This window comes from Panthera uncia, assembly GCF_023721935.1.
Source record: "Panthera uncia isolate 11264 chromosome A1 unlocalized genomic scaffold, Puncia_PCG_1.0 HiC_scaffold_17, whole genome shotgun sequence".
Lineage (NCBI taxonomy): Eukaryota > Metazoa > Chordata > Mammalia > Carnivora > Felidae > Panthera > Panthera uncia.
In genome coordinates, this window is record NW_026057577.1 from 10,693,824 (window position 1) to 10,708,093 (window position 14,270).

Here is a 14,270-nt window from a genome sequence, read left to right on the forward strand (position 1 = left end):
GCCCAAATTGCTTTTATCCAAATTAGCTTTTAGCCAAATACGAAAACCAAAACCGAAAGCTTCAGCATTGGTTCCGTGTGTGTCCAGTTGAGGCTCAAGGAGAACCTCTCGGCCACTTGGTTATATTCTGAGGTTTTTCCCAGAAACAGGTTTTCTGGTCAAAGGGAAACCTATAAGCAAGGCAGAAGGCTGCGCGGATTCTCCCTGCAAGGGGAGGCAAGCACCCACCGAAGGGACGGCGCCGCGCCGGCCAGCCCCAAGCTCGCCCTGCGCCCAGATGCCGCTCCCGCCCGGACGCCCGCTACTCGCCTGGATGGGGGGGGGCGACCCGCGCGGGGCCCCGCGACTCCCTAGTCTTCCTCTCCCTCTAGGCGACCCCGCCGGCGGCGGCTTCCCCACGCGCCGCAGGGAGGAGGGTGTGCGGCCAGGAGCGCAGGCCCCGCCCCTCGCGTGTCCACGCCCACCGGCCCCACTCGCCGCGGAGGGAGGGTGCCCGGCCGGGCGCGCAGGCTCCGCCCCTCGCGAGCCCACGCCCACCGTTCCCCCTTGCCTCCGGGAAGAGGAGGTGTCCGAGTCCGGCGCGCCAGCTTTTCTCCCCAGAGGCGCTGGGATGCTAGTCCCTAGAGGTCAGCCCCGCGGGAACAAGTCCCGGGAACCTTCCTGGGTCTCTGCGCAGAAGGAAGAGCCAGGCAGAGGACCGGCAGTGGCGCGGGGGGAATGTCACCGAGGCGAACGGGCACGTTCTCTGCGCTGCTTTGTAATGTCCCCGGACGCCCGGGCTTGGAGGTTGAGGTGCGGGTGACGCCGTTGTGTTTGCTCCGTACAGACCTGGGTGCTGGGATGAGGGGCGCAGCCGCTGCCTCCACGCCTCCCAGACAGGAGGAGCCCCTAAACTCAGAAGGAAGGAAACCCTGGGCTTACCCCAACCCTAGACCTTGCCGATATCCAGCCGTTCCCGCGGTCCCCCTGGCTTCTCCTTTCCCTTTGGGGCCCTTTCACTGACTAGTGCTGTTGTCAGCTATATCCGTGCGCGGTGCATCACCCCCTCCCCAAAGAAGCCACCCTGACAAAGTTTCCTCTCTACGGTCCCTTGGCCATAACGGAAACAGACTGAAACAACGCTGAATATGAAGAGAAAAGAAAAAAAGCAAACAAGAAGAAGCATAAAAAGCCTTATACAGCCAAATGCCTAATCCCACTCTGTCCTCCTCAAACTCCCAATCCTAGTCATAACCCTATCAACCCAGTTCAGAAATTCTCTCCACCTCCATTTCTTTTAATTCTTAGTCAATTCCTATTCCCTGCCCAAAGTTTCCTGTCTGTACTTCGTCTGACAACCCTTCCAATCCCTGCTTTTTAATGTTTTCATCGAAAAAACACCAATGACAAGTGAGATAAACATTGATTTCTCCCATTCACCATCCACGTGGCATGCATAAATCAGCCCAGAGTCACCAATGTCAAAGGCAAACTTACTTGAATTGTTCCCATTTTATATTTTAAATTGCTCCAAATTTTGCATTCTTCTTCACGAATATTCACGTGGTGTAGTAAGAAAACATTTTTTTTTATTTTTTTTTTTTAACGTTTATTTACTTTTGAGACAGAGGATGAACGGGAGAGAGTCAGAGAGAGAGAGGGAGACACAGAATCTGAAACAAGCTCCAGGCTCTGAGCTGTCAGCACAGAGCCCGAGCTGGGGCTCGAACTCAAGAGCCGTGAGATCATGACCTGAGCCGAAGTCGGACGCTTAACCGACTGAGCCACCCAGGCGCCCCAAGAAAACATTTTTAATTGGTCATGAGTTTAATAATTTGAAATTTCTCTCCAAATTATCTAAAGTTACATTTCAAGAAAGTGCACCATCTATGCTACAAATATTTAGTATCATGTATGTACAGGCACGAGGGATATACTGTCAAGAAGACACATGGTCCCTGTCCTCATGGAGATTTTGTAGTCTAGTCCAAGAGACAGACAATAGATATGTAAACAAGCAAGACAACTAGGAATATTCATTGTTGGGGCTCCTGGGTGGCTCAGTGAATTAAGCCTCTGACTTCTGCTTAGGTTATGAGCTCACTGTTCCTGGGTTCCAGCCCTGCACTGGGCTCTGTGCTGACAGCTCAGAGCCTGGAGCCTGCTTCAGATTCTGTGTCTTCCTTTCTCTCTGTCCCTCCCCCACTTGCTTGCTCTCTCTATCAAAGATAAACATTAAAAAAAATTTTTTAAAGAATATTCATTGGTGATGAATGAATGAAATAAGCAAAGTGGGGAGGAGTGCTAATTAAGTCAGAGAAGAGATGGCTTTTCCAACATGTAAAATATTTTCCTGTGGCTTAACACCCCTGAAACGCTTGGCATTAAATACTGGTATGTTCAAGGTCTTGGGCCTCTGACCTTTTTAGTTTGCTCTACAACTTTCCTGGATAACTAACATATGCCCAGACACACTCACATAACTCAGTAAGGATATAAATGATGAACATGATTAATGAACCTGACCTGATCGACATACACAGACATCAAGTACACATGGAACATTAACAAAATTAGACATGAACAAAATTAGACCATATTTTTGGCCATAGAGCACATTTCAACAAAGAAAAATAAAAAAAATCAAGAGTGAAATACAGACTATGTTCTCTAACCTAGGTATTAGTGTGAAAAACAAAATAAAAAGATAACTAGAAAAACCCCTATATTTGGAAATTAAAAAACATTTCAAAATAACCCATGGGTCAAAAAACAAACAGAAATCATAAAATATTTTGATCTGTTACTAAAAATACTATATATCAAAACTTGTGGGACATAACTAGAAACATAACTAGAGGGGAATTTCTAGTCTTAAAAGTACATATTAGAGGGGTACCTGGGTGGCTCAGTCGGCTAAGCGTCCACCTTTGGCTCAGGTCATGATCTCATGGTTCACAAGTTCAAGCCCTGCGTTGGGCTCTGTCCTGACAGCTCAGAGCCTGAAACCTGCTTTGGATTCTGTGTTTCCCTCTCTCCATGGCCCTCCCCTACTCAGGCTCCATCTGTCTCTCAAAAAAAAAAAAAAAAAGTACACATCACAAAACAAAGCCAGAAAAATAGAAAAAAGTGAGGATGAACAAAAGCAAACGATGGTTCTTCAAAAAGACTAATAAAATTAATAAACTGGTAAAACTACTCTGGAAAAAATAGGATAGAAGCCACAAATAATACTAGAAGTAAAAAGGAAACATTGCTACAGGGCATAAGAAATCTAAAAGACGAAAGGTATTATTGGTAACTTCATTCCAACAAACTAGGTAAAATGAGCTGGAAAGAGACATTGGTCATGTGTCTCTTGTGTTCCTCCAATACTTGATGGGTATGCCAAAAATTCAAGACAGTGCCTACTCTTTCCCTGAGCCATTTCCCAGGCTGGCGTTTAACCTGTTTATCTCAAGTGAGTAACCTTGAGATATGAGGTGATGCCTCCCTCCAGGAAAAAGAACAGGCTTGCTTACTGCTTGCTATAAAAGTGGTGGATTCCTCAAGTTCAGTGTTCCTCAGACATGACATAAACCCACTGCATGTGTAGCATCTACCTAAGCCTCTTCGTGTCACCCCCCGTGGGACTTGTGAGCAAGAAGAACCCCTGCAAATATGCTGACAGTAGCACTTGTTGTTGTGCCATTGGGTAATAAAGTCCTTTGTCTCTGTTCCAGGAGTTTTGTGTTTTCTGCCAGCATCCATGAAACAGTAACAGGTTAATTGATTAGATTGTAAGTGGGGTAAAATCAAATCCAAGACCTGACAAAATGTGTAGATGGCACTTAGGTAGGATTCTAGTGATGGTAAAGATATCAAATCCACACTCTATCCCTGCCGCAAAAAAGTAATCTGGAAAAAATTGTCAAAATAATCATTTGAGGGCTCTGGAAATTGACCGAAGGCAAACAAATTGCGAATCATTTATTCATTTTTTCAAACCCTGCGAATTTCGGGCCAGAGTAGTGAGAGTCTGTGGCATTCTTGCCAGAAGCAGACTCCCCAAATGGGTTGGTGCAACATTGCCACCAGGGTGAGGTCAACATTCAAAGCCAGGAGCTCCACTGCTAGAGGGAGCTAACTTGAGTTGGAGTGGATGACATAAAGGCCATACCTAACAGTGCTGGCAGTAAAAATTGCAAACCTGGGAGGAAATAAATGGGGAAAGCCCATAGCTCTGAGCCTGAAGTTTGTGCTCTCATACGAGGTAAGCAGCAGACCAGTGGACTAGCCAGAAAGTTAACAGGGAGACCTTCAGTGGCTCAAGATAAGCTCTTCACATATCTCTGCATGACTAGGAGGCTACATATATGTATACACAGGGGAGACACAGCCTGCCCCTGTAGATATTTTGCATTTGAACCCTGGTTCTAGCACCATGTGACTGTGGGCAAGTCAACTTAACTGTTCTGTGCTTTGGTTTCTTCATCTATATGATGGGACAAAAAAATATTAAGAGGAGTAAGTAGATTAGGTAGCATAAATATAGAACATAGAAGAGCAAGCGTATAGTATTACAAAAGAGTTTACATTATTATTTCTTGAAATGGGGTATAACACTTGGCCAGAATCCTTAGGGAGATTTCCAGGATTCACTCCAGATCTATGGAATAAAAATCTCAGGGTCAGGGGAAGGAACCTGAGAAAGAGGAATACTTTACAATAGATTAGTTGATTCTTATATATCACCAATGTTTGAGAACTACTACTTTCGGGTAAGAGGTTATAATTTTCCATATAGTGTCTGTGTCAAGATGCCTTGAGGATTGAAACTATCATATTTATATCAGTACCTCCATTGCCTAGCACACAGTAGACATGTAGTCAAACATCTATTGAGTGGTAGAATTTTATTTAAAGCTAATCAACCTCCAACCCTCCAAGTCCTACAAGGTAGAACAAATAACAAATTGGACATAGAATTTAAATCTTTTTATTTTTTTATTATTATTATTTTTTTATTTTTATTTTTGGGACAGAGAGAGACAGAGCATGAACGGGGGAGGGGCAGAGAGAGAGGGAGACACAGAATCGGAAACAGGCTCCAGGCTCCGAGCCATCAGCCCAGAGCCTGACGCGGGGCTCGAACTCACGGACCGCGAGATCGTGACCTGGCTGAAGTCGGACGCTCAACCGACTGCGCCACCCAGGCGCCCCTAAATCTTTTTATTAATATGAGAAAGCTAAACTTACTGTAATATCATATAGAGCACCGATTCTTTAAAACCCTTTGAGTCACAGACTCTTTCGAGGATGTGAAGAAAACTACAAACCCTCCCGAAGACTGAAGATACATGTAAAATCTTCCAAATAATTTTAAGGGGTTTACCCGAAGTTAAAATCCTCTCATGTGAAAACTGACTTGTCTATCTCCTAGAACAGAACAGTAAGTTCTTGTTTACCACTGAGTCTCTAGTTCTAAGAAAAAAAGCATAGAACATAGTTGGCACTGGATAAATACTGGTTGAATGAATAAATGAGTCATTCATGGATAAAAAGATATCATCTGGGGTCATCTGAAACTCCTTGAGTGACCCAGGGGTGAGGTGGAGAACCAAAGTACAGGTGTTGCACATTTTATTCATGACCAAGATGTAACCTTGGATTTCTGGAGGTGGTGATGAGAAAAGAGGTCATTTTTTTAAAAAAAGGGCTTTTTGTATGTTTTTGAGAGAGGGAGATGGGGGAGGGGCAGAGAGAAAGGGAGACAGAGGATCCGAAGAGGACTCTGCACTGACAGCAGAGAACCCGATGCGGGGCTTGAACTCACGAGCCATGAGATCATGACCTGAGCCGAAGTCAGACACTTAACTGACTGAGCCACCCAGGTGCCCCAGAAAAGAGGTCACTTGGATCAATGTTCTCACCGAAGATAAAACTGAGGAAACACAATAAGCGTCCTCTCGAAGATGTAAAAGATGGAATCTACCAGGTCAAACTAAGGAAGGAGGATTAGAGTTCAGGAAATAGTGCCAGTGCTGCTTTTGCCCTTGTGCTGAATTGCCAATCTAGAGGAGTCAGTGCAGAGGCAGAGTTGTATTTTCATCAACAATTAGAGTTGGAGAGACAAAGGTTGCGTTTGGTATCCACCCAAAGACTGGAGCCCAAGGGCTGTAACCTGGAGTGGGGATACATGGTGCAGTGGATCATGTGGAGGAGAACAGAACATCTAAACCCTAAGTTCCAGACTGCTAATGACCTCAGGCACTTGGCAGCAAGAAACAAAAACCTCTTAAGGAAGATGAAATCATCTCAGATCTTAAATTATTTCTGTATTCTTTTCCAGGTTTTTCAAGCAAAGCATCAAAGATAATGCCAGACAACATGAACTACAAGCAACATGAACTACAGATGGCAGGAACAGAACTGGAGCAGGCTGTAGATAGTGGAATTAACAGACACAAAGGATAATCCACGGAAATAAAATCCTCATTTAAAAAATGCAGCAAGGAACCAGATAGCATACCAGTGCAGATTAAGGAAAAGAACCTTGCCAAAAAAAAAAACAGAATTAAAAAATGTAAAAACAGAGGGGCAGCTGGGTGGCTCAGTCAGTTGAGCGTCTGACTTCAGCTCAGGTCATGATTTTGCAGTTTGTGAGTTCGAGCCCCACGTTGGGCTTTCTGCTGTCAGCACAGAGCCTGCTTTGGATTTTCTGTCTCCCCCTCTCTCTGCCCCTCCCCTGCTTGTGCTCTCTCAAAAATAAATAAAACATTTAAAACTATATATATAGGGGCGTCTGGGCGGCTCAGTCAGTTGAGCATCTGACATCGGCTCAGGTCATGATCTCACTGTTCGTGAGTTTGAGCCCCACATCGGGCTCTCTGCTGATAGCTCAGAGCCTGCAGCCTGCTTTGGATTCTGTGTTTCCCTCTCTCTCTGCTCCTCCCCTGTTTGCACTCTCTCTCTCTCTCTCTAAAAAATAAACATTAAAAAAATAAAAAATATATATATAAACAGAAATTATGAACTCAGTGAATGAGTCTCCTGGCAAACTAAAAATAGCTGAAAAGTGACTTCATGATTTACAGGCTATATAAGAAGAAACTATCTAGGATGACACAGAAAAAATAAACACAATACACACAGAAAAATGAAGACAGAGGAAACATACCAAGGTGGTCTAACATGTGTTTACTTAGAATCCCAGAAGTCAAGGACAGAGAATACTGGGCAGAGGAAATACCTAAAGAATATAATTGAGAGTTTTCCAGAACTGATGTATCAATCCACATATCTAAGATGCCAAACAAAACCCAAGTGGAAAAATAAAATGAAATCCTCACTTAGACACAGCATAATAAAACTGTGGAAAAGCAAATACAAAGAAAAAACCCTGAAAACAGCCGGAGGAAAAAGACTCCACTAGTTTCAATGGAGTAAGAAACTAACAGTTGATTTCTTCATGGCAATGATAGGGAAGCCAGAAGACAATGGGAAGGTTATCTTCAAGATCATCACCCAAAGAGAATTCTATGTCCAGAAAAAATTGATCGCCTTTAAAAATGAAGGCAAAATAAATACATATCTAAAACAATTTTTTTCAAGGGTAATCTATTTTTGAGACAGAGAGAGACAGAGGGAGACACAGAATCCGAAGCAGGCTCCAGGCTCTGAGCTATCAGCACAGAGCCCGACACAAAGCTCAAACTCACGAACACAAGATCATGACCTGAGCCAAAGTCAAACGCTTAAGCAACTGAGCCACCCAGGCGCCCCATGAAGACATTTCGGAAAAAAAAAAAAAAAGTGAAACTGCCTCCAGCTGAACTGCACTAAATTATCCCAGATGGTAGTTCGAAGACACAGCAAGGAACAGAGAGCAAAAATGATGGCAAATATAGGTAAATCTAAATGAATGGTGACTATACAAGACAATAACGACTTGTCTTTAAAGAGATACAAAATACATGACAACATATAAGTTGAGAGGGAGGTAAATAGAGTCATGAGGCAATTGTTATCCAATGTCAAATAATTTAAATCACACAGAGAACATATTCTCTAATAACAGTTCAATTATAACTTAAATAGCTATGTTTGAACATGAAGAACTATAGCTCCAAATAATATCTGTGGGTCAAATTATAAGTAATAATGAGAGCAGAGTATTCTTTGAAATTATCGAGTAACTAAACTAGATATCTACGCTTGGAGAATGGAGGTTGTGGTTTGCAGAGCTCCAGAACAGCCTCCACATTCCTTCCCCATCCCCAGATCCATACCCTTGTGAGGGCAGAACATATAACTTGCTTCTTACCAACAGAATAGGGCACAGGTAAAAGGATTTTGGAGATGCAGTTAATGTTCTTATACTGTTGGCTCAGAGTTAGTCAAAAGGGATCTTATTCTGGGTAGTTTTGACCTAATCTGGTGAATCCCATCTGGCCTTTTCTGAAAGAGACTCAAAGTAGCAGAGTCTCTCTTACTGGCCCTGACGAAGCATACAGTGGAGACATGGTCTGGAGAGGCAGCCTCTAGTGGCAGAGGGCTGCAAGGAACTGAATGTGGTCAACAATCTGATGAGTTTGGAAGAGGACCGCAAACTCCAGCTGAGAACACAGTCCAGGGTAAGTAACTGATGCAGCCTTGTGAACCCCTGAACAGAGGACCCATCTAAGCTGTGCGTAGACTCTGGCCCATAGATACTGTGAGATAATAAAAGTATGCTGTTTTATTTTTATTTTTTTGAGAGTGCGTGCGTATCTGTGCTTGTGCATGAGCAGGGGAGGGGCAGAGGGAGAGGGAGAGAGAGAATCCCAAGCAGGCTCCGCGCCCAGCATGGAGCCTGATGTGGGGCTTGATCCCACGACTTTGAGTTCAAGACCTGAGCCAAAATCAAGAGTCAGAGGCTGAATCGACTGAGCCATGCAGGTGCCCCAAAGGTATGCTGTTTTAGATGGGAAAATTTGTGGTCACTTGACATAGAGCATAGAAAATGAACATACAGCTGAAGTAGCATTTAGAAGGAGATCTCCAGTTTTAAATATATAGTTGACTAGAAAGGTGAACATTTGAGCTAAATATCCATTACAGTACTACAGAAAAGTGACAAACTCAACCTAGAAAAAAGGAAATCATAAAAAGCTGGAATCAATGAAACAATGACAACAACAAGAAACCAAAATATTGGTTCTTTGAAAAAAAATAATACAGATGACACCCCTCTGAAAAAAGGCTGGGCAAGTAAAACTAAAAGATGATGAAAGAAATAGTAGTATAAATTTGTATGCCACAAATAATAGTATCAGGAATGACAAGGGGGGGACATCATTACCGATATGGCCTATGTTAAAAAGAGGGCAGGAATAACACTGTGCTAATAAATTTGAAAATGTAGATGAAGTGGACAAATTCTCGGGAACATTCAATTTGCCAATATTCTACATGAAGAAATACTCTTATTAATAGAAAGAAAATTTCAGTGCCTGGGTGACTCACTCAGTTAAGCGTCTGACTCCTGATCTCCATGACCTGGCTCAGGTCATGATCTCGTGGTTTGTGGGATGCAGCCCTGCATCGGGCTCTGGGCTGACGGCATGGAACCTGCTTGGGTTTCTCTCTTTCCCTCTCTCCCTTTGCTCCTCCCCTGTTCATGTGCTCTCTCTCTCAAGACAAATAAATAAACTTTAAAAAAAAAAAAAAAGCTATTTAAAAAAAAAACAGAAAGAAATTTGAATTGGTATCCCACAAAGATGCCAGGCCCCACACATACTTCACCTAAGATTTCTAATAAACATTTATGACAGGAGTAATCCACATCTTAGAGACACTCCTCCAGGAAACAGGGAAAGAAAGCCACTCTCCAACTCATTTTACAAGGCTATATCATTGTGATATTAAGCAAAAATCTTAAAATAAGCCAAATCAAAAACAAACCAATCAAATCATGGCCAGGTTGGTTTTACTTCAGGAAAGGAAGGTTGGTTTAACAATATGAAACCAATCCATGTAACGAATCATGTTGAGATTAAAGGTGGGAAAACAACAATTTTTTGCAATACAGAAAGAGCTTTTAAAAATTTTTTTTTTCTTATTTATTTTTGAAACAGAGAGAGCACAAGCAGGGGAGGCGCAGAGACGGGGACCCAGGACCCAAAGCAGACTCTGCACTGACAGTGGTGAGCCCGATGTGGGGCTAGAACTCACGAACTGTGAGATCATGACCTGAGTCACCCAGGTGCCTCCAGAAAGAGCTTTTGATAAAATTCAGCAACATCTGTGATTATGAAAAGCTCTTCACAAACTAAGAATAGATATTTCTCAATTTAATAAAAATACCATAAACTGCTTACAGAACACCTGGAGTGCATTCCCAAAACAAGCATGCCTATTATGACCACGTCTCTTCAACAGCGTACTGGGGGTCTGCCAATGTAATTAGACAAGAAAAAGAAAGAAAACCACAAAAGTTATGAGGAATGGAAAGAAAAGCAAATCTGTTCTGACTTGTAGGTGATGTATTTGCATATTTAGAAAGTTCAAATGAATCTATAGAGAAATTACTAGAATTGATAAGCGAATTGCAGCAAGGTTACCAAACAGAAAAATCTGTTTAAAAATTTTATTTCTGGGGCACCTGAGCGGCTCAGTCAGTTAAGTGTCCAACTCTTGGTTTCAGCTCCGGTCATGATCTCAAGGTTCGTTGGTTCGAGCCCCACATCGGGCTCCGCACTGACGGTGCGGAGCCTGCTTGGGGATTCTCTCCTTCTCCTTCCCTGCTCACTCTCTCTTTCAAAATAAATATATATTGAAATTTTTTCAATTTCTGTGCACCAGCAACAAACAAAATTTAAAGACATCACTTACAATAGCATCTAAAATATAAAGAAAACAATTATTAATGTAACAAAATTTATGGAATGCTTTATGAAGAAAATCACAAAACTGTTATCAAAAGATCTAAGGAAGTCCTTATCAATGGAGAGATGTTCATTCACTGGAAAATGCACTATTATAGAGAGGATTAATTAAGTATGATTCCAACAAAAATCCTAAGACTTGTTTTGTTGAAACTTGGGCAAATTCCAAACTTTGTACAAAAATGCAAAGGATAGGGGCGCCTGTGTGGCTCAGGTGGTTGAGGGTCTGACTTCGGCTCAGGTCATGATCTCATGGTCTGTGGGTTCGAGACCCACATCGGGCTCTGTGCTGACAGTTCGGAGCCTGGGCCCTGCTTCAGATTCTGTCTCCCTCTCTTCTCTGCCCCTCCCCCGCTCGTGCTCTTTCTTTCTCTCAAAAATAAACAAACATTAAAAAAAATTTTTTTTAAATGCAAAGCATAGATGACAAAGATGACAGCCCAAATCTTGGAGAAAAAGGTTATAAAGATGCTTTACCTAACATCAAGAATTTTTTTTCTTTTTAAGAGAGAGAGAGAATATGAGTCGGGAGAAGGGCAAAGGAAGAGATAGAAGCTTAAGCAGGCTCCAGGCTCAGCATGGAGCCCAATGTGGGGCTTGATCCCATGACCTTGGGATCATGACCTGAGCCGCAATCGAGTCAGGACATCAACCAACTGAGCCACCCAGGTGCTTCGGAAATTATTTTCATTACCAGAACATTGCTGATCTCTAGTGGGGAAATTCAGGGATGTGATCAGGAAAGGATACCCAAAAGCCTTCCAGGGTGCTGGCAAGGTGGCATTTAACCTGAGCATTGGTGATATGAATGTGTTACATTATTCCTCTTTATATACATCTAATAACTTTTTTTCAGGCTTATTTTTTTTTAAGTTTATTTTGAGAGAGAGAGGGGAGAGAGAGGTAGAGAGAGAATTCCAAGCAGGCTCTGAACTGTCAGCACTGAGCCCGATGCAGGGCTCGACCCCATGATTTACAAGATCAGGACCTGAGCCAAAATCAAGAGTCAGACACTTAACCTACTGTGCTACCCAGGCGCCCTTAATAACTTCTGCTATTATGTCCACTTTCATTTACCATTTTAAGTTTAAAATTTTGTTACAGACGATAGAATACCAGTTCTTAAAATATAGGGACACCTGGGTGGTTCAGTTGGTTGAGCATCCAACTTTGGCTCAGGTCATAATCTTGCAGTTTGCTGTCAGTGCAAAGCCGCCTTTGGATCCTGTCCCCCTCTGTGCCTCTCTCAAAAATGAACATTTAAACACACACACACACACACACACACACACACACACACACACACAACGGAAATACATCTAAGTGGACGGTGGGATGAGTGGACTTTATTCTTCTAATTATTATTTTTCAAACTCTTGTGCTGCCTTTTCTCTTTAATTAAAAAGATTGTGCCAGACCAGCGTTACTTCTAGTAGATCTTGATTTCTGTAATAGGATCATTTCTAATAATATCTTACGGATAAAATGGAGAAATGTAGAATGAAAGACAGCACATTTGGTGGTCAGGGATAACATCCTTGTATTTTCTTCCTGGACTTGGAAACAACCATGACAGAGAAGTCAGACCAAACATCGCTTCTATTATTAACGAAGTAAAAGAATGTGTTTTTTTCAATATTCAGCAATGGGGACTGGCCAATAGTCCACCTATCTCTGAATTAGAGATTAATCCACTTAACCACTGGCCTACCTAGACAACCATGAGCTTCCCCTGTGGGGAGACAAAGTTAAAACTCCTCGGGGAGTAAATCTTTTGATCTACATATTCTTTTACTTCTAGCACCCTGAAAGGTCTTAAGCCTCTCTGAGTCCGTTCCACTTCACTATTTACGTAACATTAGCTGCTCAGAGACCTATCCTGTCTCCCCAACTAAGTTACGTTCCTGGTGGTCAGAGTACCATACTCATTTCTGAAACCAGAATTCTAGATCATTCATGCACATGATAAATACTTTCATATTCGTGTTATGTATTTACTTAAGAGCCGTAAGAATACAGGCTGCGGTAAAAACTTCAGAAACTTCAGACAGATCAAGAGACTAGAACTGGACCAATGAGGAAAATACAGCATTTATTAAGGGCTTGTATAGGGTGGCTACTGATCCTAAGTGTTGCGTAAACAACTCATTTTATTCTCTTTATAGCAGCTATTACCTTAGCGACAGGCGAAGACACAAATAAAGTTAACACAATCACTTGTGTGAGGGCACACAACTATAATTTGCACTTGGCGGTGACTCCAAAGCTAAAGCCCTGAACTGCTGCTGAGCTATAGGGAAACCAAGAGAGCTAAGCCTTCTGAGATCTCTCCTTGGTTGGTGTCCGTAAGGCAGTACTGACTACACAGTGGTCGCGGGAGAGGCCTCGGGAGCCAGAGCGCCGTGCTTCACACTCAGACTGTGCTAATGATACTGAGATACAGGGGGGTTTCTTAACCTCTCAATGCCTTCTTCATCTCCTTGTCTGTGAAATGGGAAGAATATCCTCAGTGCACAGGATTATCGTCAAGATGAAATGTGTCCATGCAAGTAAAGTACTTAGCGCAGCACCTGACTGCACATATCAACCTGTATTTACTGCTAGGTCTCTGCTACTTTTGTAGAATTTTGCCCCAGAACCCAAATGTCCCCTGTGAGTACATCATGAAGGGTAAGAAAACAATTGAGGAAACTTGGCATTATACAACCTAAGGCTAATTTACTTAAAAACAAAGAGCTTTTTTTTTTTTAATTTTTTTTTCAACGTTTTTTATTTATTTTTGGGACAGAGAGAGACAGAGCATGAACGGGGGAGGGGCAGAGAGAGAGGGAGACACAGAATCGGAAACAGGCTCTGAGCCATCAGCCCAGAGCCTGACGCGGGGCTCGAACCCACGGACCGCGAGATCGTGACCTGGCTGAAGTCGGACGCTTAACCGACTGCGCCACCCAGGCGCCCCAAAAACAAAGACCTTTTTAGGGAACTGAGGACTTTACTCCCTTTCACCCAAAACTTTCAGTGAGAAAATGCAAAAAGGTTTAAAATGAGGTAGTTTAGAGGTGGTATTCTTCTTATCATTCTTTCTTTGCCAGTCCCTGAGATGTCTAGATGAAACACCCAATAAAAACCACTCTCTCGCTACAAACTGTACTCCAAGCTGCAAGTTTTTAAGAAGCTGTAAAAAGACAAATCCTGGGGCACCTGGGTGGCTCAGTTGGTTGAGCTTCCGACTTCGGCTCAGGTCATGATCTCATGGTCTGTGTGTTCGAGCCCCATGTCGGGCTCTGTGCTGACAGCTCGGAGCCTGGAGCCTGCCTGCTTCAGATTCTGTGTCTCCCTCTCTCTCTCTGACCCTCCCCTGTTCATGCTCTGTCTGTCCCTCTG

At 43.0% G+C, this 14,270-nt stretch overlaps 1 protein-coding gene across 1 annotated transcript in view; it reads right to left on the minus strand.

The window, feature by feature from the left end:
- LOC125935124 (uncharacterized) overlaps positions 1–14,270 on the minus strand; it is a 46,431-nt gene that overhangs the window by 19,171 nt on the left and 12,990 nt on the right. Inside the window, exons 4-5 of the mRNA XM_049648825.1 lie at positions 725–888; positions 229–620 (exon numbers count right to left, since the gene is read on the minus strand). Of these exons, the coding sequence (XP_049504782.1) occupies positions 229–620; positions 725–888 (556 nt within the window). The remainder of the gene's footprint in view (positions 1–228; positions 621–724; positions 889–14,270) is intronic.